At 43.9% G+C, this 26,371-nt stretch overlaps 1 protein-coding gene across 1 annotated transcript; it reads left to right on the top strand.

Annotated features, from left to right (window-relative positions):
* Positions 1 to 3,370: 3,370 nt before the first annotated feature.
* Positions 3,371 to 24,964, top strand: SPP2 (secreted phosphoprotein 2). Its single transcript, XM_014862583.3, has 7 exons — positions 3,371 to 3,630; positions 3,716 to 3,840; positions 10,834 to 10,956; positions 12,093 to 12,200; positions 16,966 to 17,020; positions 20,488 to 20,582; positions 24,852 to 24,964. Exons 1-6 carry the CDS (start codon positions 3,564 to 3,566, stop codon positions 20,547 to 20,549), a joined length of 540 nt encoding a protein of 179 aa, XP_014718069.1. The 5' UTR covers positions 3,371 to 3,563; the 3' UTR covers positions 20,550 to 20,582; positions 24,852 to 24,964.
* Positions 24,965 to 26,371: the final 1,407 nt, after the last annotated feature.

Below are 26,371 nucleotides of genomic sequence, written 5' to 3'. Positions count from 1 at the left end.
CAGAACTCTGCAGAGGCATTTTTAGATCATTGCTTTTTAGCACTAATCAGTGTCTGCTCTGCGTGCCTGGTGCCAGTGTTGATTGTGGCCAAGCAAATCCGAGAAATCAAACGACCCATCCTCGCACCATCAAGCTACAAAGAAAATCAATAGCCCCGTGCTGGCAACATTCTTTTATTGTTGTCTCCTTAATCTCCTCTCCTCGTTTGCAATTACTTTTATTATTACTGCTCATTTAATGAGACCCTGGAGTTTGGAGCCAGATGGTGCTGTTAGTTAAATCTGAAAGATGCTAATAGAATTCGAGTTCAAACCAGGTTAAGAGTAATAGAATTACAAATCTTGCTGGTCATCATCTCATAGCGCACTGCTTTGTGTACCTTTTACACACCAGAAATCAGGGCAGGCTTCCAACAGGAAGACTTGGATTAAGGTTGAGAGAGACCAAGTGTGCTCTCTCACTCATTCATTCATTCATTCACTCACTCCTTCTTTCAACAGATATTTCATTGTGTTCCTGTCTGGGTCCTGCAGTATGGCATAGACAAGACAGGCATGCTCCATGCCTCATGGAGCTTGTAGTCGGCTGGAAGAGAAGGACAACATCTAACAAACAAGTCAGATGGCTCTGCCTTGCCGAAAGTGCCAGGAGGGAGGAAGCAGGGAGGCGACGTGGAGGGAGAGAGGAGGAAGGAGTTGAGAAGGGTGATCAGAGAAGCTCTCCAGGGAGGTGCTCTTTAAGCTGAGACCCAAATGATGAGAAGACGCTGACTTGGGTAAAATGTTACCACACAAAGGGCACTATCTGCTCGCCATATGACAAAAGCCAATTGTCAAGAGGCAAGATGGTGGGAGAGAAAGGGCATCTTATCACAGCTCGCTCGCAAGAGGGAAGATGGCCAACTAATGTCCAAAAGGACCATCTTAAGGGTGGCACAGAATCTTGAAGCAGTTATATAAGCCAGAGGATCATAGGGGAGAGGGTTAGGAATGTTGATCCAGGAATTGCCACACCAGATCTTTCAGTTGTCATTGATGATGGCTATCAGGATAGACTCTCTTTTCGGGGGTCATCATATTTCTAAGGAACTCAAAAGAACAAAGTTACCATCTTATCACAGCTGGGAGGTACATGCATAAGCAGGGGTCATAGATTCTACAGAGCAGGTGCATCTCCCGGAGGGTGCATGTCCAGCTGGGTTAGTTAGTCAGAGGTCATCCAAGTTACAACACGGTCTCTCTTCTACAATATGGCTTCCCTTATGTCAACCTTGTGTTGAGCCAGTATCAAAAACAAGAGGAATGTCATTATTGTTTGTTGGAAGAAATAGCACAGGCAAAGGCCATGGAATAGAAGTCGTGTGGTATCCCCAGGGAAGTGCAAGGACACTTGTGTGCTGGAACTTAGTGAGGGGTGGAGGGCGGCCCGAGATGAGGCCAGAAGCTGCTGGACCCGGAGATGCTGCATGGGGCACGGGGGCAGCCAGACACTGAAATTGTCCAGGGAATTTTAATCCACCTTTCTGCCAATGTGCTGATGAATAAGACTCATGGAAAGAGCATCTTTTGGGATAGGGCAGTCAACATTCATGATCCGGACAGAGGCACGATTTTAAACCTTTGTGCAGAGGGCAGGCAAAACAGAGGCAATCTTTGGATTAATAAAGTTGCTTGGACAGTAGCAGTAAATTTAAGATTTGCCTCACTGCACTTCCAGTAGGGCATATTTGTCATATTAAATGGACCCAGGCTTTTCTCGTCTTCCTCCTCCTTCTTGTGGGTAACAGCTCCTGGCCTGCCTCTGGCGAGTGCCACCCTCCCACACCGCATCCTCTGCTAAGTGACTACGGTCGCCTTCCCAGAGATTTCCTTTCTGCTCTTTCTACCAGGCCTGAGTCTCCTTCTCTCCTGTCAGATGCTTCTGCAGATGTTGAGGCTCGGTTCAGAGCGACACATGACCACCTGGGAAGCGAGGTCAGTGGGAGTGAGCAAACTGCCAGTGTCCCCACCATCTCCAAGAATTCCTATTTTCATTTCCCTTGTCGGTACTTATATTTGCCTTGTTTAAGCAGGGGGAGCGAGATCATTAGTTCACTTCGATAGTCTCTGGACCTGTTGCCTTATACACAACAGATACTAAAAAATATTTGTTGAATTCTTGCGAGCAGTTACCATTTATTGTGCAATTAATTTGCCAACCAAACTTCCAAGGGTTTGTGATTTAATCCTGTGTGATCGTCAATTTTATGTATCAACTTGGCCATGGTGCCCATATATTTGGTCAAACATTATTCTGGATGTTTCTGTGAAGATAATTTTTAGATGACATTAACATTTAGATCAGTGGACTTTGCGTAAAGCAGATTATTCCCTATCATGTGGGTGGGCCTCATCCAACCAGTTGAAGGCCTTCATAGACAAAGACCGGCTTCCTCCGAGCAGGAAGGAATAATGGCAGCAGGCGGCCTTTGGACTCTATTTGCAACCCTTGCCTGCTGGCCTGCCCTGCAGATTTTAGACTTGCTAGCCTCCACCATCACATGAGACAATTCCTTAAAATAAATCTCTCTCTTTCTTTTCCTCTTCGTACATCCTGTTGGTGCTGTTTCTCTGGAGAACCTTGACTCATAATACACCTTACATCTAATCATTTATGCCCATTTTAGAGAGGGGGCAGTTGAGGTTCAGAGGCATTGGGTACTATGCACCAAGGGTACAAGTATGGAGCCAAGATTCCAGTCCAGATCTTTTGGAGCCACAGCCCAACACGGCTTCTTACGCATGAATTTGAAGAATGAGAACAGGAGGACCCGCACATAACACAAACTGTGTTTACCATAAAGTGTCTTCCCTTTTCAATGATTCACAAACTACCTTGGGATCTTACAGTGCGTGAGAAGCATCACTATGCAAACACTTATTATCCAGGTGAAGGGCAACAATGTCCGCAGCAGAGAAGCATGGTGGACAGGAAGGTGTGTCACAGCCTTTTATCATACATATATATGTATACTCCCTTGGAATTTTTTGGTCCTACAGATTAAATTATTTTTTTTTAGTCATAATTTCCAGAACGATCTTGAAATAACCCCACAATTTTCATAAGCGGTCAACTGCAAGATCTTTAGGAACATGAGAAGGAGCTAAACAGACAGTTGAAAATGAACCATTTTGCAGAAAATGAGAATTACACCCCTTTCCCCCAAAATGAAATTAAAATAAAGAGAAATAAGCAGTGCATGCATGTGGATGAAATTCAAAGAGAGAAAAACAAACAGCCCACATGGAGTCCCCGAGCCTGTTAATGTCTTTCGCTGTGGGCTAAAGTCCCAAGTTGAGGTCAAAACTTCAAAAGTGGCCTCAAACTGGCACCTCTCCATAGGAAAAGCCAGCAGTAAATATTCACCCCAGGATCAATCGTTTCTGTTTAAGCCACGGACTGCTCCAGTGGGAGAGAGCAAACCAGGTCATGATTGATAAAGAGCAGCTTTCGGGAGGACAGGCCACCCCCAAACGCACAGAGCCAATCGCCCCAGCTCTGAATTAAAATTATTCATCCCAGAATGGAGATGATGGTGACGAAGCTGTTGATGGTGTTTGCTCTTGGAATGAGCTACTGGTCTTGTGCAGGTAAGGAACTCAATGCACTTAACCATGGCAGCTGCCCGGGCCCGGTGTCTTGTCTCACTGTGTCCTCATGCGTTTGTGTGTTCAGGTTTCCCGGTTTATGACTATGACCCGTCCTCCTTGACGGAAGCCCTCAGCGCCTCTGTGGCAAAAGTGAATTCTCGGTCCCTGAGTCCATATCTGTTTCGGGCGTTCAGAAGCTCAATAAAAAGAGTAAGTGCCCGTCAGGTCGTCTCCATTCCTCTTCATGCTGCTTTCTGTTGTTTTTTTTCTTTCGTCAGTTCCTTGGGTACACTTTTTTAATTTTTCCAGTTTAAAAAGATAATAGCTAGTCGTCTGTTTCATCCTGCTTTTTGAGACAGAAAAGATTTCATTACGATGATTGTCGTAAGGCCCTTGAGCTACTTCGGGTGCCTGATTCTTCGGCTGTATTTTTCCCTCTGGCCTCATTGCCTATTTCCAGATGTCACCCTTGGCACGTCTTGCTTTTGTATCCCACGTCTCCACGGTTCCTCTTGAGATGTTTTATTAAGAACCACTCGTTTATTAGAAGGGAAGCTTTTTCAAGTTCAGTGGTTCTGCTCTTAATACTTATAGGAAATAACTTCTGGCTTTGGAACTACAGAAATCTGCCTTCCTGTGTCAATTTAGTAAGAGTCTGTTTTCTGTTAGCCTTGGGAAATAGGGAAAGACGAATTTTCTTGGGCTGCCAGTGATGAAGTCTGTGATAAACGTAGAAATATCCTTCAAAGGAAATGCAAAACCTAGACAGCAAGTCCCTCCCTCCTTCGGGATCCCGGGGGATTTTGTCTCCCAGAGGAGCTCCTGTAGGAACAGAAATGTCCTCAAGCTAGTTTAGGTTACGATGGGGGGTGGGGGAGATCCTATAAAGTTGTGGGTCCTACAAATGAGAACTCTATGCAGCCAGGCCACATGGAGCCAGCGTGGAGACAGCCAGGAGTCCAGGCAGCAACTACTCCCTCGAGGGGGCCAGAAGGCCACTGCTGTCTCTCTGTCTGTCTGCCCTCTTCTCTGCTCCCTGCTGCTGCCACCTTAGCTCACGCTTAACTTGCTCCCTCTCATCCCGTGAAGAGCACACGGCTCATGGTCTCCTAGCCCCAGTGCCCAAATACAGTATGTTCATCTGACACTTCTTCTTCAGAAACTGGCTCAGTTTCTCATTTCCAGATTCCCAGGGAATTAATCGAATTGTCCCACTTCTTTTCTCACTGGGTCATAGGTCATGGAGATGATGGGCTATGATTTGGTTAGGTGCCTGCTCAGAACAAGGCTGTCGGGGCCAGAGTAGGGTCCCTCACCCAGCCTGGATGTCATGGTGTGGAGGCCCTGAGAGATACGTGCAGTTAGCTGCCAAAGTGAAAGGTGAATTCCTTCTGGAAAAGCGCTGCACCAGAATAAAGAACCCCCCTCCCTGCACACTGGCTGTATCGGCCTCCATCTTTTGCATTTAATGACATCCACTTGCAGTGTGGGTGATTGGTGTCTTCTTGCCCAGCTTGCAGACGAACAGTTCAAATTTATTTGTAATTTAATGAGTGTTTGCTACAGAAGAAAAGTCGTAGTTAATTAAACCAGTAAGAGCATGAGGACAAGACCTGAGAGAACCCGTCACTGACGCTGTGGAAATCTGGCCTGTGGAGATGAACTGGCATGAGGCACAACACCGAGGGTGCATGCTGGCATGTGCGCCATCTTGGTGTCATAGACCCGAGCCCAGACACACATGCACCTGCCTATAAACACACTTCCATATACGTGTTTGTGATCTTTCATGAGCAGAAAATGAGATCCCTCTCTGCCTCCTGTATGTCACTCTTCTCTCTGGAAGTCTGTCCATTTTTGCTTCTCCCCAGCCTTTTCTGATTATCCAGATTCATTGGTCAAGCTACGTTCACCATGCGCCTTCCATGGAAACTTCCTTTCTTCTCCCATCGGGAGATTTCTTCTCCCTCCTCCTTTGCTCTCTCCTGGTGCTATTTCCTTTCTCTTAGGAGTGGTTCACATTTTCTTTATTGTACGTGTTAGCCATGCCTTCTGCAAACACCCTAAGGACGGCCCCAAATATACCAATTCTCTCCATGTTAGTAGACACAAAAGAGACTCAGAGGTGAGCCAAGTCCTCGGGAGAGAGATGAAGGAAGAGCTCACTGCACTGAAGGTACAAACAGCTCTCCAAAGAAGAAACGCCAGTGAGTGTGAAACATTTAAAAAAATATATTCAACTTGTCCGATAACCCAAAAAATCAGAATTAAGATAACAAGATGAAAAAGAATAACAAGCTCGAAAAGAAATCTCAAACACTGTTAGAGAGAATGGAATTCGGTAAAACTATCTTTGGAAAGCAATTTGGAACTATGTGTTAAACATATTTACAGGCACGTTAAATATTAAAAATAGCAAATATTTAAAACTTTTGATCTCATAGCTTTTCTTCTAGGAATATGTCCAAAGGAAATAAGTGGTTTAGTCATGTCTATATATGTGCTGGAGGTTTGGGGTAGAATTCAGTGGACTCAGAGCAAAGGGTCAGGCCCTGGTACATTATCCCTGCATTATATTGCTTAATAATCCCAATGGCTCTCGACCCCACTGCTCATCAGCGTCACCTGGGAGCTTGAAATATCCCTGATGTTCAGGAAGGATGTTCCACTAACTGAACCACAGTCTCTGAGAGTGGGGACCATATTCTTACATGCTCTCCTGGTCATTCTAATGTGCGGTCAGGGTTAAGAACCATTGGGTTTTAGCGATGAACTGGATCAAATATTCTTGCAACTGATTTCAAATTATTCACCTCTTGGGCTCCAAGTTTAAAAAAGGCTGGGAAAGGTGAGGCAACATGACTTCAGCAACCGTCGCTTCCTTGCTGCACTGTTGGCATTAGGCTCACTCACCCTGTTCCCTCAGGGGACAGAAGTCCTGGAGAAAGGACAGGAGGACACAGAGAAGAAGATGGATGAGGCTGTGCTTTCATAAGGCTCAGGTTCTACTGAGGAGAGAAAGAAATGGAGTGGAGGGAGAGGAGGGGAGGAAGAAAGGGGTGGGGGGTGTACAATTCCATCATTAGACGAAGTTGGTTTCAGAGAGTGGAGGATGCTGTGGAGAAAACAGGTTGATGGATGGATGAGTCTGGACTGGGGCTGGGGCTCAGGCAGCCATCAGATGGGGCAGAAGTCCCCCCAGAGGCTGCCATATTTGAGTTAAGACTCATTCAGTGACAAGAAGTTCCAGCCATGGGAAGAGCAGTAGGAGGGTCCTGAAGGACAGAAGGCCCTGACAGAGGGTCTGGCTAGAGCCAACTGTGTGTGGGGGGGTGAAGTCAGAGAGGTGGGCCTGAGTTGGGACATGCCTAGGGCATAATCTGGAGAAGTTTGGGGGCTATTTTAAAGACAATGGGTGGCCCCTGCTGGGGGGTGGGGTGGGGAAGCCTTGAAACAGAAAAGGCATGAAGCCCTTTGCATTTGTGAGCATCTCTCTAGCTGCAGCCCGGGGTGGGATGGGAGGGAGGAAGCCCAGACAGGGACTGTGGGAAGCAGGCAGCGAGTTTCACGCGGCTGCAAGGAGGTGGGGCGTGGATGGAGTCGGGGACCTTTGAAAGCAAAGCCACAGAAGGTTTGGAATCCTTCATGAGGTCGTGCCCATTTCCGTCCATTTTCGCCTTTTATCTTTGCATATTTTGCTTTTTTGCCTTTCTAAATTATTCTCAGCCAGCTCTACCTGATCTTTGCCTTTTTCCAGTAATAAGGGGTTAGTTTAGGAAACCTGAATGATCACTGTGTTAGGCTTCTCCAGAGAAACAGAACCAATAGAATAAGTGTGTGTGTATATATGTATATAAGTACTGTATGCATATACATGCACACACATATTTATGCACATACATGTTACAAACATATACAAATGTGCTATGAAGGACATTTGTGTGTGTGTGTATCATATATATATTTATATATATATAAAATGAGAGAAAGAGAGGGAGAGATTTATTTTAAGGAATTGGTTCACGCTACTGTGGAGGTTTGGTAAATCCAAAATCTGCAAGTAGGCAGGCAGTCTGCTGACAGAATTCTTTCTTGCTCAGAGAAAGTCAGTCTTTGTTCTAGTCGGGCCTTCAACTGATTGGACAGGGCCCACCCACGTTATGGAGGGCAGTCTGGTTTACTCAGAGTCCACCGATTTAAATGTTAATCTCATCCATAAAACACCTGCACGGAAATATCCAGAATAGTGTTTGACCAAATATCTGGGCACTGTGGTCCAGCCAAGTTGACACGTTAAATTAACCATTACAATCATCGAAAGGAATTGTTATGGGTCTTTTATTGCTTGCATATTTTTATTACTTTTTGAAATAAAAAATATATGCTCATCATAAAAAGTCAGAACATACAAGAAAGAGAAAACCGAAAGTAACATCCATTATCCACTCCTCTGAGACACCCACTATGAACACGTGGGAAGATATCTTTTTGGCTCTTTTTCTATTCATATGAAGGTATAAAATATTTTTTAAGCAAAACAGGACCACCCTGGAAAGCACCACGGTTTATTTCCGCAACAGTCCTGGCTTCTGGATTTTCTACAGTTGGTTTCTTGTTGAGCCTTCAAGCGGTCCTACGTTTTTCAAGCAACTCAGAGCAGAAATTCACCGGCGGAAAGTGAGTTCTGATGAAAAAGCGAATCTGTTAGGCTTTTCTCCATATTCTGGAAAGAGTGCTTAAAAGTGATTAAAGACACAAAAAAGGTTGCAAAGTCATCTCAGAGTTTAACAAAATTATCAGTACTCACAAAACCCACAATTGCATCTTTTTTGTTAAGGTTTTGGGTCCCCAGTTTGCTTTCATCAAATGGCTTTAAGGGGAATTGCTGAAGCGTGATCTGGGGTGGAGAGCCCGAACAAGACGCGCCCGCTGGTGGAAGAGGCCTTTATTTTTATGAGACTCAGATTTAACAGCCAATAATTTAAAATATAAACAAAGGAGGGAATAAATAATGGCGAGGCTGAGTTTTCAGTCCTGCTTGTTTTCAAGAAACTCTACTTGTATCCACACTCCCCGTCCTGTGTTGGGAGGAGACATGGGGACCCCCATCCCAGGCTTGGCGTTTGCCGTTGATTTCCAAAACGAGATTTTCTCAGGTGCCTGGAATTCCCTGCCTGTTGTCCTGTCACCATCTCTCTCCTCACTGAGCCATAGGATGAATGTGATGTTCACTCAAATTTGCCACCAGGTGGGTTGAAGAACTAAAACGGAAGAGATTTTTGGAGCCTGGGGATGTTATGGGGCGTGGACCATGGCGGGCTTCCAGCTGGCCTCCCTGCTGCCATCTTGTTTCTGCCCCAGTATGCTCTCCTTGCAGCAGACATGGTGACTCAGATCTTCTCTCTTAAATCTCTCTGAGAGCTTCTTGTTGCAATGAGAATGAAGTCTAAACACCTTCCTGTGGACTACGTAACACAGATGATCCAACACGCTCTCTCCCTCCCACATCATGGTGTAGGGTTCTCCTCTTGCTCATTTTGTTTCAGTCACAACAGCCAGACTGGTTCTGCGCCAGGACATTGGCTCTGCTTTCTTCTCCCCTGAGAGGCTCCTTTAAGTCTCAGCTGAAATATCCCTTCCTGGGGAGGAATTTTCAGGTATCATCACTAAAGTAACCGCTGCTTCCTCCCCACCCATTACCATGTTGTTTTTCCTTCATAGCATCATAACCATCTGGAATGATCTTGTTGAGTTTTCATTAATGTGTTTGCTGTGTGATACTCTCACTGGAATCTGAGCTCTGCCCCTAGTGCTGGAGACACAATGGGCACTCAATAAGTCACGAGACTTCCATGTCTTCAGAACATCATGGATTCATCTGAAAGCTGGGAAGCTTCCCCCAGGATCCTGCCCTTGGTGGGAAGGAGTAGAAAATCGTGTAATCTCATTCATAGATCAGAACTGATGGAGCAGGAAGTGGGGCTGGATTACCCCACACAGCTGAGATGTACTTGCTGCTACTTACTTATTTCAGGAATTATTAAGAAATTATGGAGCATTCTTTTAGGAAATTGATGCTTAAAGATACCTACAGTCGGGGCCTGCCCCATGGCTGAGTGGTTAAAGTTCTGCATACTCTGCTTTGGTGGCCCAGGGTTCATGGGTTTGATCCTGGATGCAGACCTACACATCACTCATCAGCCATGCTGTGGAGGCATCTCACATACAAAATAGAGGAAGACTGACATAGATGTTAGCTCAGGGCAAATCTTCTTCACCAAAAACAAGAATCAAAAAACCTACAATCGATTCTCATTATTTGCGATATTCACATTCTATAAAGACTGTGCAAACACTAAATTAGTGAAGACCGAAGTGATGCTCTGGGGTAATACAGGGTTAGGTTCCTGCAAGTCTCTGGTCATAATATTTTCGCAAGAATCAACACGTAACCTTGTTTCATGTGTGTTTCTGTTTAAGGACGCCTTATTTAATATGTATGTTGATTTCTTAACATTGAACTCATGGCCAATGGCACTGAAACTCGTGCCTGAACAAAGCTTCTCTAACACACGTATTTTCTCCATAAGGCACATCGCAGCCTTTTTGTACTTAGGAGTATTAGACAGCACTTCAGCACAACACTTGGGGACCATTTTAAACAGCAAATAACACCAAAATGAGAAAAACATGACGTGAAATAGACCACGAAAATGACACTTGTCCTCAGTAGATGCTGAAACAAGAAGAGAGAGTCACCTTGTCTGATCCCAGTTGGGAATGTGTGCATTGGGTGACAAGTTTTTTGCCGCTCTGCGCATGTCCATGAATGACTGTGAAAGGACCCTGGGTATTGATGTGGGGGTTATACATAAATTTTAGCAAGTAGGCAAATTGGCAAATATGGACACTGCAAATAATGGGGATCAATGGTAAAGGTAGGTCATTAGAAGCAACGTCTACCTTGGGGTTAGGACACATATACTCTGGTTCCATTTTCTCATGAACAGATTGCCTTTGGTAAAACACTTCTTCCTCTGATCTTCAGAATGAGGGCATAGAAACAGGGGATTGCAAAGACAGTTTATAGTTTTAATGGTGGGAGCTTCTGTAACTTTTTCTCGTTGTTCAGGGAGAAACATGTCTAGCATTGTGAACTTCAGAAACACATCTTTGGCAAACTGATGCTTTGTTTTCATGAAGGTCAACGTCCTGGATGAAGACAGCTTGAGCATGGATATAGTGTTCAGCATTCGAGAGACGACGTGCAGGAGGGATTCTGGAGAAGACCCTGCTACCTGTGACTTCCAGAGGGGCTACTATGTGGTAAGTGTGGTGGGAAAGGCACTGACGTGGAGAAGTGCCTATCTTCTTCCACGACCTTGAGTTGACTCAAAGTCACGCCGAGAGCTTGGCCACTGCCTGGCATCCGGTCACACTGGGAGGCGCCACTGACTGTGGCCACACTGTGTTCCTGGGCTGGGGCAGAGCGACTCAGTGGTTACGGACTTGAGCTCTGGAGCCCATGGTCCTGAGCGATCTTGGCAAATTATTGAACCTCTCTTGCCTCAATTTCCTGCTCTTCAAAATGGGGATAATGATGGTTCCAGACAAAGGCAATACAAAGAGGTCAATACCAAAGAAAAATCCCAGAGACATTTTGTTCTATTTTAAGTGAATTTAAAACACCAACTGTGTTCCTGGTGTGAGTGGCGTTATTTTGTAGTTGACAGTTAAGTAATATCTGTTAAAGCCCGCCCTCCCCCCCCCAGGCCTGGGCTCCATCGGGTCAGGACCATGGCACGTTCATTTGGGTATCTTCAGTGACCACAACATAGTCCAACAGTTGGTTAAGTCCAGCCTCAACAGGCTGGCACCATCAACCCCAAATTTGCTTGCCAAGGTGTTTACATTAAGACGCAGGAGTTCTCAAGGTTTTGTTACTTTATCAGTTTGGTTAGGAAGGGTCGCTTCGCAACAATGTAAATTCTGAAAGGGGGGTGCTTTGCTCTGTTTTCTCCATGAAACTTTTCTCCGCGACTCTGTTTTACAAAGGACCCAAATCCAAGGGTCACAAGCGTCTGTTTCTAAGGAAATCTGAGGCCAAAGGCAAGGAGAGCAAAGTCCTCTGGGTTCTTCTTGTTTCTTTTTGTTCGAAGGGGAAATGATCCAAGGCAGCCCACTCAGTGCTCACAAAGGGAACCTTTGCTACCCCCCCCCCCCCCCCCCCCCCCCCCCCCCCGGCCCCGGGACCCATAATGTATCAAGTGCCTAAGAGATATTTAAATATTTCATTTGTTTCTGCTTAGGTCTTAAGAAATTTTCATTTTGGGAAAATCGAAATGCCTCTGTGAATTCTTCCTATCTGTCTGCATCATTTTGTCAAGCCCTACAGTATTGCCTTGTTTCTTGCCCTTTCTGTAGGCTGCTGAAGATATAACTCATGGTTTTGCCTTTTCCAGCCAGCAGCGGTTTGCAGAAGCACTGTGTGGGTATCCGCCCAGCAGGTGCAGGACGTGTGGGTTCGCTGTAGCTGGTCCTCCAGCTCTGAGTCTAGCAGCAGCGAAGAGGTATGACCAGGGGCTTGGTGTCCTCCAGGACAGCACCTCTTAGGGGCTGTGACAAGCAGACTGGTGTGATAGACTAGGGGAACATCACCCAGGCATGGGCAAGCCCAGCGCGGCGTATTCAGCTGGATTCTCTCTTTAACCCCTACAATCTCGTTTTCAATATCCCTTACTTCTTCCAGCCTAATCTTTCATTTTCTCTGTCCCTCTCTCTGTTTCCCTGAGATTAGGGAAAGAGAGCTTAAAGTACCAATTAGCAAATCTTCGAAGTCTTAGATCTAAGTATGTGGCTCATTGGCATTGTGGTTTAGTGGAGCGAAGAGGGGCATTTTTTGTTGGACCCGTGTTCAAAACTGTTTACCAGCTCTGCAGCTGAGGTCAGGATGCTCAGCCTTCAGGGTCTGCAGCTTCTTCCTCTGTTAAATGCCAGGAATAAAGACCACCTGACAGATTGTTGAGAGAATTGAGTAAGTTGATGGCCATGAAAGATCTGATTCAGCATCTGGTACCTAACAGATGCTCAGGGAATGGCTGGACACGTCTTTTTTCCTGCAATTGAAATTGATTTGTGATCATACTGTAAAATTAATGGTATAAATTTCTGACTTAAAGTTATGTTACATATTTATTTGTCTGTCTGTTTATTGATTGCTTTCCTTACTAGAATGTATGACTCATGAGGATGGGGAATCTGTTTTCGTCAGTCTAGGACAATGTTTGATGCAGAGTGGATGCTTGGTAAATACTTGTTGAATGAATACAAGAAAACTGAGGAATAAATGGTCAAGGGCACAATATGAGGAAGGAGCCTCTTGACTCTAATAGGAATAAAAACATAGCTGTTACATTATTTGTTTATTCATAATGCAATAACATTCTTGACAGGTATTTTTTAAATATTTCTACCATTATACCCTGAATCTGTCCAACAACCTCCTTCTCTACTCATGTTTTTATTCAGGTTTTGAAGATTTAATTCTGTAGTGAAAATAACATTATAAGACTGTACCATTTCAACTTCAAGAATTATACATAAAAGTTGATAATCCCATATTATTAACACATCCACGCCTTAAATATTTTGTATAGGAGTCCGTTTTAGAATTAGGGAGCACTGAAACTAGTGACCGAGGAGCTCCTGTATAAGGGATGGTTTCATTGCTGGAAAGAGAACTCTGCACATGTTTTTAGGACTTTCTCCACACAGTGTTCCCTTGAGCATCTCCTCATTGCTTGATCTTGTTCACACTGGCAGCTTTTGAGAATCATCCCCAGGTGATTTCCCCAGGATCCTATTTTCTTGGTCCTAGGCCAGTACCAAGGGCCTCCTGTTCCAGACTCTGCTGAAGTATCTAGGAAACCAAATATGTTTCACAGCTAACACACTCACACGCTCGTGGCCCAGCAATGACAGGGACCAAGCATATCATTTCACAAGCATTTTGTTTGTGTTGATTTTGTGGTTTATATGGGAAAACCTCGGGAGGCAGTGAGGAGCAAGACAAGAAAAGTCCCGGCCCTGGTGGAGTTTATAACTGAGTCTGGGGGACGTCTGTTAAACAGGGGTTGCTCTGGCTACAGGCAAGCATGTCGGAGCATGTGGGGAAAAGATGGAATATCGTGTGGGAGGCAAACAGAACTTCCCTGGGGAACTGAGCTCGAACCAAGAATTAGGGGGTGGGTGGACATCAGGACAAAGGCACAGGGTGTAAGGGTGAGGGAGGAAAAGAGATTTCAAGCTCAGGGGAGATCATATAGGAGTACCCGAAAGTGTGAGAGAAGCTGGAGGGTTGAAATAGACAGAAATCCATTGACTGGAATGAGCAAAACATGGAGGGAGAGAGGGATGGGGCTGGAAAGGAACAACAGCCAGGTCAAGATGGACCTCTTGGGTCACGTCAAGGATCCCTGGCTTGATCCTAATGGCAATGGGACTATTGAAGGATTCTAAGTAGGATGGCGACAGAATAGATGAAGAATAGATTGGAACTAGGTCAGAGTAGATGGGGGTGCTAGGAGGCTGGCAGGACAGGTGAGATAGAGTGCTAACTGGAACTAGGAGTTGGTGGTGAGTGTTGAGAGAAATGGATTCTGGTTCAGTCTATGACCTTTAACACAACTGAAATTAATTAATAAATGTCCCCCTAATTTAACCTCTTTTCCATGGCTGATTTGGGAAGTTGGTTCTGATTGTTTGTGCAACTCACAAATCTGTTGCAACTCTCTAATTGCACAGCGAAGACCACTCATTATTCTTCCAACCTCAACCTTTGTAAGAAGACTGACACTAAGTTAACTTAGCCCCCGAAACAAACAAGAGTATAAAATAAACTCCCAGTTTGCTTTTCCTCAAAGATTAGGAGATCGTAAAGAATTAGGAAAAAATAAAAAAAGAGAATTCCTTAAAGAATTCTTCAATTCAGAAGAAAGAAGAGAAAACAGATGGAGATATAAAGTAACTCTTGGAAACTCTAAAATAGATTTCTTACATGAAACAGAAAAAGAAATTAGAAAACAGCTGTTAACTATTTTCAAGTGAAATAAATAGTGATATTACAGACATGAAAGACCACATAGACTAGGATGAATCTAGACATAGAACAAATAAATCATTGTTGGAAGGAGGAAATAGAAGAAATAAAACTGAAAAAAAAATCCCAGAGTAATGAAAATAAAGATCACTTGAAAAACATATGTAGAATATAGATGAATTTCCAGAGAAAGAAATATAGTATAAAGAAAAATGGAAGTCATGGAGAATAAGACCAAAAATCCCAATTATGACGAATAAGGACTTAGATCAAATGGAAACTATCTGGTGAGGATATAATGAGAGAAACTGTCTGGAATATAAGAAGTTGGGTTTTCCCCCACATAATTTTAAAGAGTATAAAAGCTGTAAAGAAATTCAAGAAAATAAATTTCCAAATTTGCTGATATTTTCCTCTCCTTAACCAAATAGGTATTTGAATTATGGGTCATTTTTATTTTTTTCATTTTGAACGTGAAATGCGTAGAGGATAAAATGTTTCTGTATGTGCAGTCAACCACACAATGGAGCCATCGCCATCAAGAGTGTAGTCCTAACACTGCAGGGGGATGAGTGACCTTGACTTTAGACAAATCCTTCTGATTTGGGGTGGATGGCATGAGGTTTGACTAGGGTTTCAGCCAAGAGACACAAAACAGTCCAAAAGGGAGACACTGAGGAAGAATAACTCAACAGGAATTCTGAGCTCAGGCGAGCAGAGGCGACAGTCGTTTCATTTATTGACTGTCTTTCATTTCAAGAGATAGAAATTCAACTAGAAGCAGCCTCAGTCAAAAGGAATATTTCCTTGGATCATATTCCCAGACTGGAAAGGAAAGAGTTGACCTCACGGACATCTCAGCTTAGTCCTTCAACACTATCTGTGCCACATTCATTTCCTCCTCTCCTCTGCCTCCCCCTTCCCCACTCCTCTCTCTACCTTAACTGCAGTCGAGCTTTCTTCCTGTAGCAGGAAGCAGAGCTACAAGCCACTCCAGATTCTATCCTCTAAACTTAGGAGGAAGAGGGAGCATTTCTCTCCAGCTCCACTGGAGATAACTCTTGGCTTTACTTCCATCAGCCTGACTTATGTCATGTGTCCCCTCCTCTATTTTTTTTTTTTTTGAAGAAGATTGGCCCTGAGCTAACATCCGTGCCCATCTTCCTCTACTTTATATGTGGGACGCCTGCCACAGCATGGCTTGCTAAGTGATGTGTAAGGTCCGTGCTTAGGATCGGAACTGGGGAACCTTGGGCCACTGAAGCAGAGCCTGTGAACTTCACTGCTGTGCCACCAGGCTGACCCCCCTCTTCTTTTTAAAATAACACCTTTATTGAGATATAATTAACGTACTACACAATTCACACTTTCCACGTGTACAGTTCAGTGGATTTTAGTGTATTCGTAAGGTTGTACAACCATCTCCACTGTCTAAATCCAGAACATTTTGATCATCTCCAAAAGAAACCTCATCCCTATTAGCAGTCATTTTCTATTCCTCATTCTCCTCAGCCCCCCTCAACCACTAATCTACTTTCCGTGCCTCTGGATTTGCCTATTTTGACCGTTTCATATAAGCGGAATCATACAAGACGGTTTTTTTATGACTGGTTTATTTCACTTAGGATAATGTTTTGGAGGCTCCTACTTGTTGTAGCATGTTAGTACTCGGTTCCTTTTCATTGTCGAATAATATTCTATTGTATGGTGGGACTATGTTTGGTTTATCCCTTCATTAGTTGATCAACATTTGTGTTATGTCCCCATTTTGTCTATTGTAAATGATGGTGCTGTCAGCATTCATGTGCAAGGTTTTGTGTGGAGAAATGTTTTTATCTGGACTTTCAGTGCCTTCATGAAGACCAGCTGTGCACACCTAAACTGAACGCATTATAGGGAGAACACTCCAAAATTTGACCTAAACGCAGTCTATTTGCAAGTCCATTTAACATTTCCGTCTTTCTGGCCCCCAACATTTGGGAGTAATTTTGAGTCTAGTGGAAAGCTTTTTGGTCGATTTAAATGATGTAAATTATTCTTACCCACATGCTTTTTTAGACATATATGTTTGATACCATATAAGGTGATTTAATATAGAATACTGTCTTTAATTTCATTAAAAATGAATTATATAATAATACACCTGAGTCCTTCAGATAATATCTGCATTTTTTACACGGTCTCTTCTTTTTCTCTCTTTCATGTGCTGATACATACTGATGTCTAAATTTACTTAGTTCATTTTTGGGGACACATTGGGATCCTCTAAATGGAGAAACAATTATCTGCTCGGTAAGCTGAAATCTGTTCTTTTTAACGTTTCTTTCTTGAAACAACTTCATATTAAAGCTTTCTGTTAGTGAGTCATTTAAAACTAGAAATATCTACACATAACCTTTGAACAGTTACAGTAATTCCAGGAAATAAATAGTTTCTTCTATTTTTCGTTCTCTTCTTAACACTAGGCCATAGCGATACAACTTTTCATTTAGATATCCCTTTATGTTTATTCAGAGATTTTCCATACATGACGGCCCCAACATCTCTGCCAATAAGGCGGAGATGATGTTGGTTTTCACCTTGAGAGGGTCCCCAGACTTGAACATGCTTGTTCCCTCCTGGGTGCATGACTGAAGTAGGGGGTCCAGGTATGCAATGATGTGTAGCTGGGCGGATCTAGACCAAACCTCCTCTGACTGGATGGGGCTGAATTCTGTGATCCTCCAGCTATGTGACTAAAACTGACCATCACTTCAAGGGTCTTAGTTGAGGGAGGGAGGGCTCACCTTTTTCCTTCTTGTGTGGCTTCCCCATTAAAGTGGGATTGGTCAGTGTCCTGTGGCTTAGAGAACATTCTTTCATTCCTGAGGCTTTTTCCTATTGGTGCTGATGGCAGCCAAACTCTTTGGTGATCTCCCACTGCTTCCTTGCTTAGGAGGCATATTTGGGGCATCAGTAATAAAATCACAGACCATTCCAGAAGTGGTCAAAGGGGCCTTGCCTTATGGCTGTTACTGTGTTATAGGTCTCATTCCTGACAAATTCAGAAATGAACAATTTTATGAATGGTCACTGGGTGATGGCCCTATTTTCTTCCATAGGACACCAAGAGATCATTTTCTGATCAAGCTGGACTCTGTTGAAGCCATTTCATAGAGATAAACCTATGAAATACAAAATATTTTAACTGAAAATGAAAAGAACAGTACTGCATAAACTTGCTTTGCAAAGGCTGGTCTGGTGGTGTAGTGGTTGGGTTTGCGTGCTCTGCTCTGGCGGCCCGGGGTTTGCAGGCTCGGACTCCAGTGGGAACCTATACACTGCTCGTCGGGCACAATGCTGTGGTAGGGTCCTATATGCAGAGCGGAGGAAGATTCCCACAGATGTTAGCTCAGGGACAATCTTCCTCACACAAAAAAAAGAAAAAAGTAAGCTTGAGGCATTAAAACTCACTTAAAAATTAGCAGGATTAAAAATGTCACATCTGGCTCAAGAAATCGGCATTGACCTTTTCTCCTGCCCCACTTTGGGTGTTTTCTGAAAAGCCCAACTTGATCGCCTTTTTGCCCTCCCCCCCTCAATGGTACTTTGCAGGAAGCAGACAAAATTAACACTCACGCAATTCCTCCCTTTTACAGATCAATTTTCTCATTTAATCCTCATGATAGCTCTGTAGACAAAGTGTATTACCTGCTCCCATAGAATAAAGGAGGAATAACTCATGGCGTTAACTGTACACAAAAAATCACCTGTGCTAGTTGCTTGACATAATTTTCTCCTTCAACCCTCACGACCATTCTGTGAGGTGGCACTGGGTTCCTTCCCATTTTATAGATGAGCAAACTGAGGTTACCGAGTTTCGGAAACTTGTCCAAGGCTATGGTGCCAACGGAGAACTTTGATCCTGGTCGTGAGTGGCAGAAACAAGGCTTTGATACGGATCTCTCCGAGGCTAAAACCTCTGTTTTTTCCATCCTGTTTTCCAAGAGAATTGTGAAATTCCTATTTCAGAGTTCATTAAAATGAATAACATGGATATTAATATTTCCTTGAGCTCAGTGTCTGATCCTCATTAGGCATACTCCAATTTACTTGAAGTGCTAGGACTTACAACCTGAGGCTTGATTTAAGAAAAAAACTCCTAAGTTTTAGACCTCCTCCAACTTGTCACTTTGGGGGAATATACAGTTATTCTAACAAGGGGACCACCGCTGAGAACATTTTTTGAACATTTCTTTTAGAATTGCCTTCAGAATCTATGGCCCATTCTTTTGAATCCCTGTAATGGTGGAAGATATTTGTCCTCTGATTTGGTTTTGGAAATAGCCAAAAGCCATCTGGAAATAAATGTAATTAATCAGATTAATAACCAACTTGGGTGTGTTAGTTATCTATTGCTCTGTGTTGAATTACCCCAAAATCTAGCAGCTTAACACAACAAATGTTTATTATGTCACAGTTTCTGAGGGTCAGGGACCCAGAAACAGCTTGGCTGGGTTTTTCTGGCTCAAGGTCTCTGACAAGGTTGCAGACGTGCAGACGAGATGTACACTGGGGCCGTGATCTCATCTGAAGTCTTGAATGGGGCTGAAGGATCCACTTCACATGTTACTCACATGGTTGTTGGCAGGCCCCAGTTCTTCACAGGCTCTTGGACTGATGGCTTCAGTTTCTCCCTCTCCACAGGGCTGTCTGGATGTCCTTAAAATATAACAGCTGCCTTCCCTGAGAGAAAATGACAAGAGAGAGGGAAAGAGAGAGAGAGAATGAGCAAGCAACAGAGCACCCAAGACAGAAGCCACAGTCTTTTATCACCTAATTTCAGACGTGATATATCATGACTTCTACGTATCTAATTTAATTTAATTTATTTATGCTCTTTTGGTGAGGAAGATTGGCCCTGAGCTAACATGTATTGCCAATATTCCTCTTCTTTTTTTTTCTTTTTTCTCCCTGAAGTCCCAGTACATATTCTAGTTGTAGGTCCTTCTAGTTCTTCTCTGTGGGATATCGCCACAACACGGCTTGATGAGTGGTGCGTGGGTCCACACCCAGGATCTGGACCAACAAACTTTGGGCCACTGAAGCAGAGTGCACAAACTTAACCACTAGGCCAGGGGGCCAACCCCATTCTGCATATTTTATTAATCACACAGACCAAATCTGGTCCAATGTGGGAGGGGGAATACTCAAGAGTGTGAATGCCATGAGGCCATCTTGGAGGCTGGCTACTGCATGGGGAGAATACCATTTGGGACAAGAAAATGTTATAAGGATATAAATTAACGGGACTGATCCTTTTTCTATGCCTCAGAAGATAATTCAGAGCTAAATTCTAAAAACATTTTGGGCCTTGGGAACATCGTTGACAGAGATGTGATGCAGCCATCTCAGAGACTACTTTGAACATGACAATTTAATTTAATTCAACAAACGTGTGTCACAAGCACTGGGCAGACCCGGTGGAGGACCGAAAGATAAATGTGACAGTCCCTGCCCTCGAGGGCTTACAGTGGAGGCTGAGACAGAGCACACATGGAGAGAAATAAGCATGGGATGGAGCTAGACACCACGCAAGAGGGAGTGAGGAGAGCTCGATAAGGGGGATGAAGTTACCACGTTCTCGGGTTTTCTCTCAGCAGTGTGGCTTCCGGTCATGCTAGTCACAGTCCTTCTCATTAATTTGTAGTCACATAGTCCACGTTGTCTTAGATCTTGATGTAAGTGACAGAGTCTATACATTCCCTTCCTACCTTTAGAGATCATGAGAAGGATCTCTCCTCCTGGAAATAGAAGGAACCGAACCAACGGGACAGAGTGAGAATAAACACTGGCTTTGAGTGACAGCCTTGAGGTAAGGGAACACAGGTAAAAGCATGTGTATTTAGAAATAGAAGCTACTTGGAGTGAGTGCCCTGAAATGGCTTCTCTCACACCTCTACTATGCTATGCAGCCTGCCTCCTCGCCTTTCCACCACCTCCTGTCTCTTCCCAGATGCCCTTCCTCAGTCGTCTCCTCAGTCTTATGCAGCCTCAATCTTTTTCCTGTGGCTTTTGTATTTGTTGCCACTGATGTGATCGAGTTTCTCCACCTTAAGAGCAAACAAACAGAACGGCCCCTTCCTCTGATGCGGTCTCTCCATCCCAGCACCGCCTCCCCGCCCCCCCCTCCCCCCCCCATCCTCCCTTCTCTGAGAAGCCCATTGACACAATTGTGGTCTGCGGCTGCAGCCTCAACCTCTTCACCTCCCATTTACTTTTCTGCTTTTTGTCAACCGGATTTTAATCTTTCAAATCCATGAAATCTGATCTGCCTTCCTTTTCTTGATCAATAATTTAAATACTGGTGACTCCTTGTATTATCTCCTTAACCCAATTCATTTCTTCTTCTATAGATTACTCCGTCATCTCTCCCACTTGCTTGACTTTATCAATGATGTGCAATTACTTTCAAATATGCACCTCTTAGCACACTCTATCCTGAGATCTAGGTCCTTATTTCTACTGCCCACTGGGTGCACTTGCTGTGGATACCACGTGAGCTCCTGAAGCTCAGCCAGCCTCCTCTGCAGCTCCCTTGCTTAATTGAAGGCATCATCATCCACCTAATTTTCTCAAGCTCAAAATTTTAGAGCATCATTGACTCTTCTTTACGCTTTGTCTTCTCCTAACATCCACAGGGGTCTGGTCTTAGTGATTTCATCCACACATTTTCTCCAGCCTTGGCCCGTGACTTCATTACCATCACCACTGAACTGTTGCTTGCATTTCTTGCCTCAGGTCCTGATCCCACGCTGTCCACCCTGCACGCTGTCCTCAGGTTTATCTTGAAACACAGAGGAGACTCTGATCCTTCTCCACTTATGCTCTCTAATGCCCACTTCACTTATGGGATAAAGCAGAGGTGTGTGAAAGGGAGACACTGAGCTGGGGACAGCCCATTTGCCCCCACTGCTGTGGGAAGCTGGTGACTGAGCCTCGGTCTTCCAAACACACACAGCATCACTGAGTCTCACGGGTGTATGAATTCCCAGCTACCAAGGATTGGAGCAAATGTAGCTATGTGATTTTAAAGGCTCCCAAGTGGTAAAGGGACATCACGAAGGGCACATGTAAAAGAAATCTTCACCTGCAGTTATAGAGATTGGTCCCATGTACATTCATTTTTGCACACACACACACAAGTTAATAATAAAGCTTGAGCTTTCACGGACTTTCCGGTTTACATAACACTGTATGCCTTCAGGGTAAAGTCCGAGCTCCCTAGAGTGGCCCACAAAGGCCTTGGTGATCCGGTCCCTCCCACCTCTCTAGCCAATCTCTCCCAAGTCTGCTTAGCCCCTAAGCTCCTGCAGGACTGAAATACTTGCCCTTCCTCCTGCTGTGACCTTCACCTGGTCAATCCACCTGGCTAATTCCTCCTCAACATTCAGGTCTCTGCTCAGTGTCACTTCCCTTGGGATGTCACCTCTGACCCACTCCCAAGTCAGAGATATGTCCCTTTATGGGCTTCCCTAGTGTCCTCATGCCAGGACACTGCAATTGCTGTCTCTGCTCTGCCCATCTGGCTCCACTAGCCTCCCCAGGCACAGGGCTCAGGGAACTTCTTTTGCCATCGTCTCCCAGTGCCCTGCACAGAGCCTGACACGCAGCAAGCATTCAGCAAATATTTTTTGAGCAGATGACAGACTCCTTTGCTTTGGGTTCTGGAGATTCTCTCATCAAAAAAAATCAGCTAAGCATAGTATAATTAATTTTTAACCACTGGAATCTGAAAGAAGTCAACTGACATTTTACTAAAATAGAAGGAAAATTTACCAGTGAGGCCATATTGAATGAAAGATGCAAATGGTAGGTTTTCTTTTTAATCTCTGTGCGTCCTAAAAATAAAACCCAGCTTCACACTGAGATCAAGAAATTGCTCCATATGAAGACAAAGATGCATCATCTTCCTTTTTTATAAATTTAAATCATTTCTTTTTGCTTCGCAGAGCATCCTCAGGGGGGAGAAATAGAATTCTCAATGAATTGGTTGTATTTTATTTATTAATAACATGATTATATTGGGTGTGTACCCATATATGTATTGCAATATGAATTCATGATCTGATTTCTATAAATAAATTGATCACTTAAAAAATGTCTCTTTAAGGTCACCATAGACAAAGGGCCACACACTGCTGCCCTGGCCTGGACATTGCCTTGGACCTAAGTCCCAGTTCTGACCCTGCCCTCTCATGACGTTCAGCAGGGAGATTTCCACCCTGTGCTCCGAGTTTCCTAGAGTCATAAGATGAGTCTAGTAAGGCCGGGACAGGGGTCCAGTGAGGAGGCAGATCCACTGGCTGGAATCAGCTGGCCTGGCTCCGCGTCTGCTCTGCCGCTTGTGAGCTTCGAGACAGTGATCCAGCCCCTTAACCTCTCAGGCTCAGTTCCTTCAAAGGTTTATTATTATTTTTGTACTTGTTTTCTCCCTGTTAGCCCATGATCTCCTTGAGGATGGATGACCTTGTCATCCTTATTAATTATTTTAAGGTCGTGATGCTAAGAACAGTGTCTAGACTATAATAAGGGTTCAGTCAGGCTGGAAGGAATGAATGAATGCATGACAAAAATCAGGATGACTTTTTTCAAATTGTGAATGACCTTTTTCTGTGGGGGAGCTTCCCGAAGGCACAGACTTAGACTCATAGAGCACAGAATCCTCAGAGCCTGCCTCAGTTTCTGCAATCAACTAGGAGCTGAGTGCTTTTGTGATTTGGTAAATACTGTTCCAGGATTCTTTCAGGTTGCTAGAAGATCATTCCATACATAGGAGTGGATAGTGAAAGGTGATGCAGTCATGTGCCGCTTAACGACGGGGACAAATTCTGGGAAATGCATTATTAGGCAATTTCGTTGTTGTGCGAACGTCACAGAGCGTACTTACACAAACTTAGATGGTACAGCCTACTACACACCTGGGTTACATGGTACCAGTCCTATGGGCTCACTGTCGTATATTTGGTCTGTTGTTGGAAAAACCATTATGTGGCATGTGACTGTATTTCAACAAAGAGCTCTGAATTTTGTTCTTATTTGCTAATCTAAAATAGGAACTATGGAAAATCAGGTCCCAACTCTCACATTGAATGCAATCTATTTGAAAGTCTCGCACTTTCTTGATTTTACAGCTGGAAGAGTTCTGCCTTTTTCATTACGTCATAGCCAGAAGACCACACACCACACGGAGTGCACCCAAACCACCACAGGGCAAGGGGCTCACTTTCCCCTACATTGCAGCATCCATTAGTGTGGAATTTCTAACCTCTATGCCTAAGAGCAGCAGAGGAGGCAATTCTTAGGCCTTTTGGCCATAACTGCATGGTGAAAGAATCAGTCTCATGATTTTATCGATTTGTTCAACAAGTGTTCATCCAATGCCACTTTGTGCCTGGCCCCTGCACCAATGAAGATGGGAACTCTCAAGGGTGCCTGGGTCTATGTTTGGACCCTTCACATCCATCGCCTTATGTAAATCTTGCAACAATCCAAATGAGGCTGTCACTATCATCTCTGTTTTGTAGATGAGGAAGCTGAGGTGTTAGAGGCCCTGCTCTCAGAGGGGATGTTGGCACTGAGACTAGCTCTTGATGTCTGTCTGTCTCCAAAGCATCTCTTTTTCTTCCTGGGATATTCTGCCTCATGCCAATATCTCCAAGTTTAGAAAATAGCAAGAGAGGGCAAACCCTCAAAGATTATTTGTCTAAGGTACATTTTTCATGTGTGGAGTGAAGCTGGATATGTAGCAGCCAACTAGAAGGCAAAGACTTTAATTGATGGAAAGGGTTGACAACATGCCTACTTACCAGCAACCACACGGGAGAAGTGAACCTGAAATATGGGCCACTCAGTGAGCTCGCTGAGTGAGTTCCATATTCGGGGATCAAACCCTGCATGTGTCTCTCACCCCTTATCTTTGTTCAAAGAGCTGGCTGCTTGGCATAGTTGCTGTAGTCTCTGGGGCCATCTTGGATTCCTTTTGGAACAGCACCCAGGAATCCTTGGTCCTGCACCTCCATAGTAAGAACGTGAAACGTACGCCATTGGGTCTAATCTTCCCCTTCCTTCTCTCTTTTAACAGCAAAATGCATCCGAAGGAATAGAAGTTCCAAGGAAGAAAGATGTTTTATGAATTGTGTAGTTTTTCTTTCCATGGGTTCCAGTCTTTAATAAAAGTCTTACTTTTCCTCTTTCTTTCATTGCTTGATTTTTTTAAAAAATGAGAGTACTATAACATTTTTTGATAAGAAGCTATTAACACGAGGAGACTGGTGTTAGCTAAGGATTTTAGGAGTTGAGGACTCACAAAGTGCCCATGTTTCGCATAATTATGTCAAATGTGTGTTTTAGATCAAAACACAATTGTCGTAGTTCCTTGTCTTAAAAACAAAATCAGCCCCAGGCAGCTCAGTGTCAAGAGTGTCTTTCCTTTTGTGACTCATTTTAATTTTTAAAAAGAAGTCATCTGGTGATTAAGGGATGAGAAGCAACCTCCTCCCCACCAGCAAAATGCCCTCATTACTTCTTTTCCTTTGGATTTCTCAGTCAAGGGATCAACAGCAAAGCTAGCTTAATGTCAAAGCAGATACCTCCAGGAGAGCACCCAAGGACTGTCTGTGTCCCCAAGCCACTTACATAGAAGTGCATCCCAATTTGATGAGATTCCTGGAGCCAGGTCTTTCTTTGGCCAGCCTGCTGTGGGGCTGACCGAGCACGCGCTGGGAGGGTTAGAGGATGTGAGAATCCCCAAACCCAAACGCAGTCCCTCGCCAGCAGGCCTGAAACGCTCATCAGTTCCCACGGCTTTCCATGAAGATGTCACGAGCCTCTGAGAACTATTTCTGGATGGATGATACTTTGAGACATTATGGGCCATTTGTTGATTTAAATGTGACTGTTTATTCCTACAGCTTTTAAAGGTTTGAGAAAACCAGTCCCTACCTCAACCCTCGTCGTCTGTGTTTTTCAGAACTTTCCTGGCTATTCCATATATTTATTTTATTTCAACTTTAAAATCAGAAGTCAAGTTAAGAAAAAAAATTCTGTTGATATTTTAAATCGAATTAATTCCATTGAATTTGTAGATTAATTTATAAAAAATTGACATCTTTAGCCTTTTGAGTTTTACTCTGTAAGAAAAGATACACATGCCCATTTACTCAATCTTTCTTTTGTGTCCTTTATTAGAGTTTAAGAGCTTTTTGTGTGTTTGGCATAGTTCTTTTTTTTTTTTTTTTAAAGATTTTATTTTTTTTTTTCCTTTTTCTCCCCAAAGCCCCCCGGTACATAGTTGTATATTCTTCATTGTGGGTCCTTTTAGTTGTGGCATGTGGGACGCTGCCTCAGCGTGGTCTGATGAGCAGTGCCATGTCCGCGCCCAGGATTCGAACCAACGAAACACTGGGCTGCCTGCAGCAGAGCGTGTGAACTTAACCACTCGGCCACAGGGCCAGCCCCTTGGCATAGTTCTTTTTAAAATCTGTTTCTTCGTGGTTTTCTTTTTATTGTTATTATAAATGAGAACTTTTGTCGTTGTATCTTATAAAACTGACTGAATTGTGTTCGATTTTGGTCTGTCTTCCTACTGAATTCTCATATTGT

This window comes from Equus asinus, chromosome 19 (assembly GCF_041296235.1).
Source record: "Equus asinus isolate D_3611 breed Donkey chromosome 19, EquAss-T2T_v2, whole genome shotgun sequence".
In the NCBI taxonomy this organism is placed as follows: domain Eukaryota; kingdom Metazoa; phylum Chordata; class Mammalia; order Perissodactyla; family Equidae; genus Equus; species Equus asinus.
The sequence above is the reverse complement of the archived record's forward strand: the minus strand, read 5'-3'. Positions and strand labels throughout refer to the sequence as shown.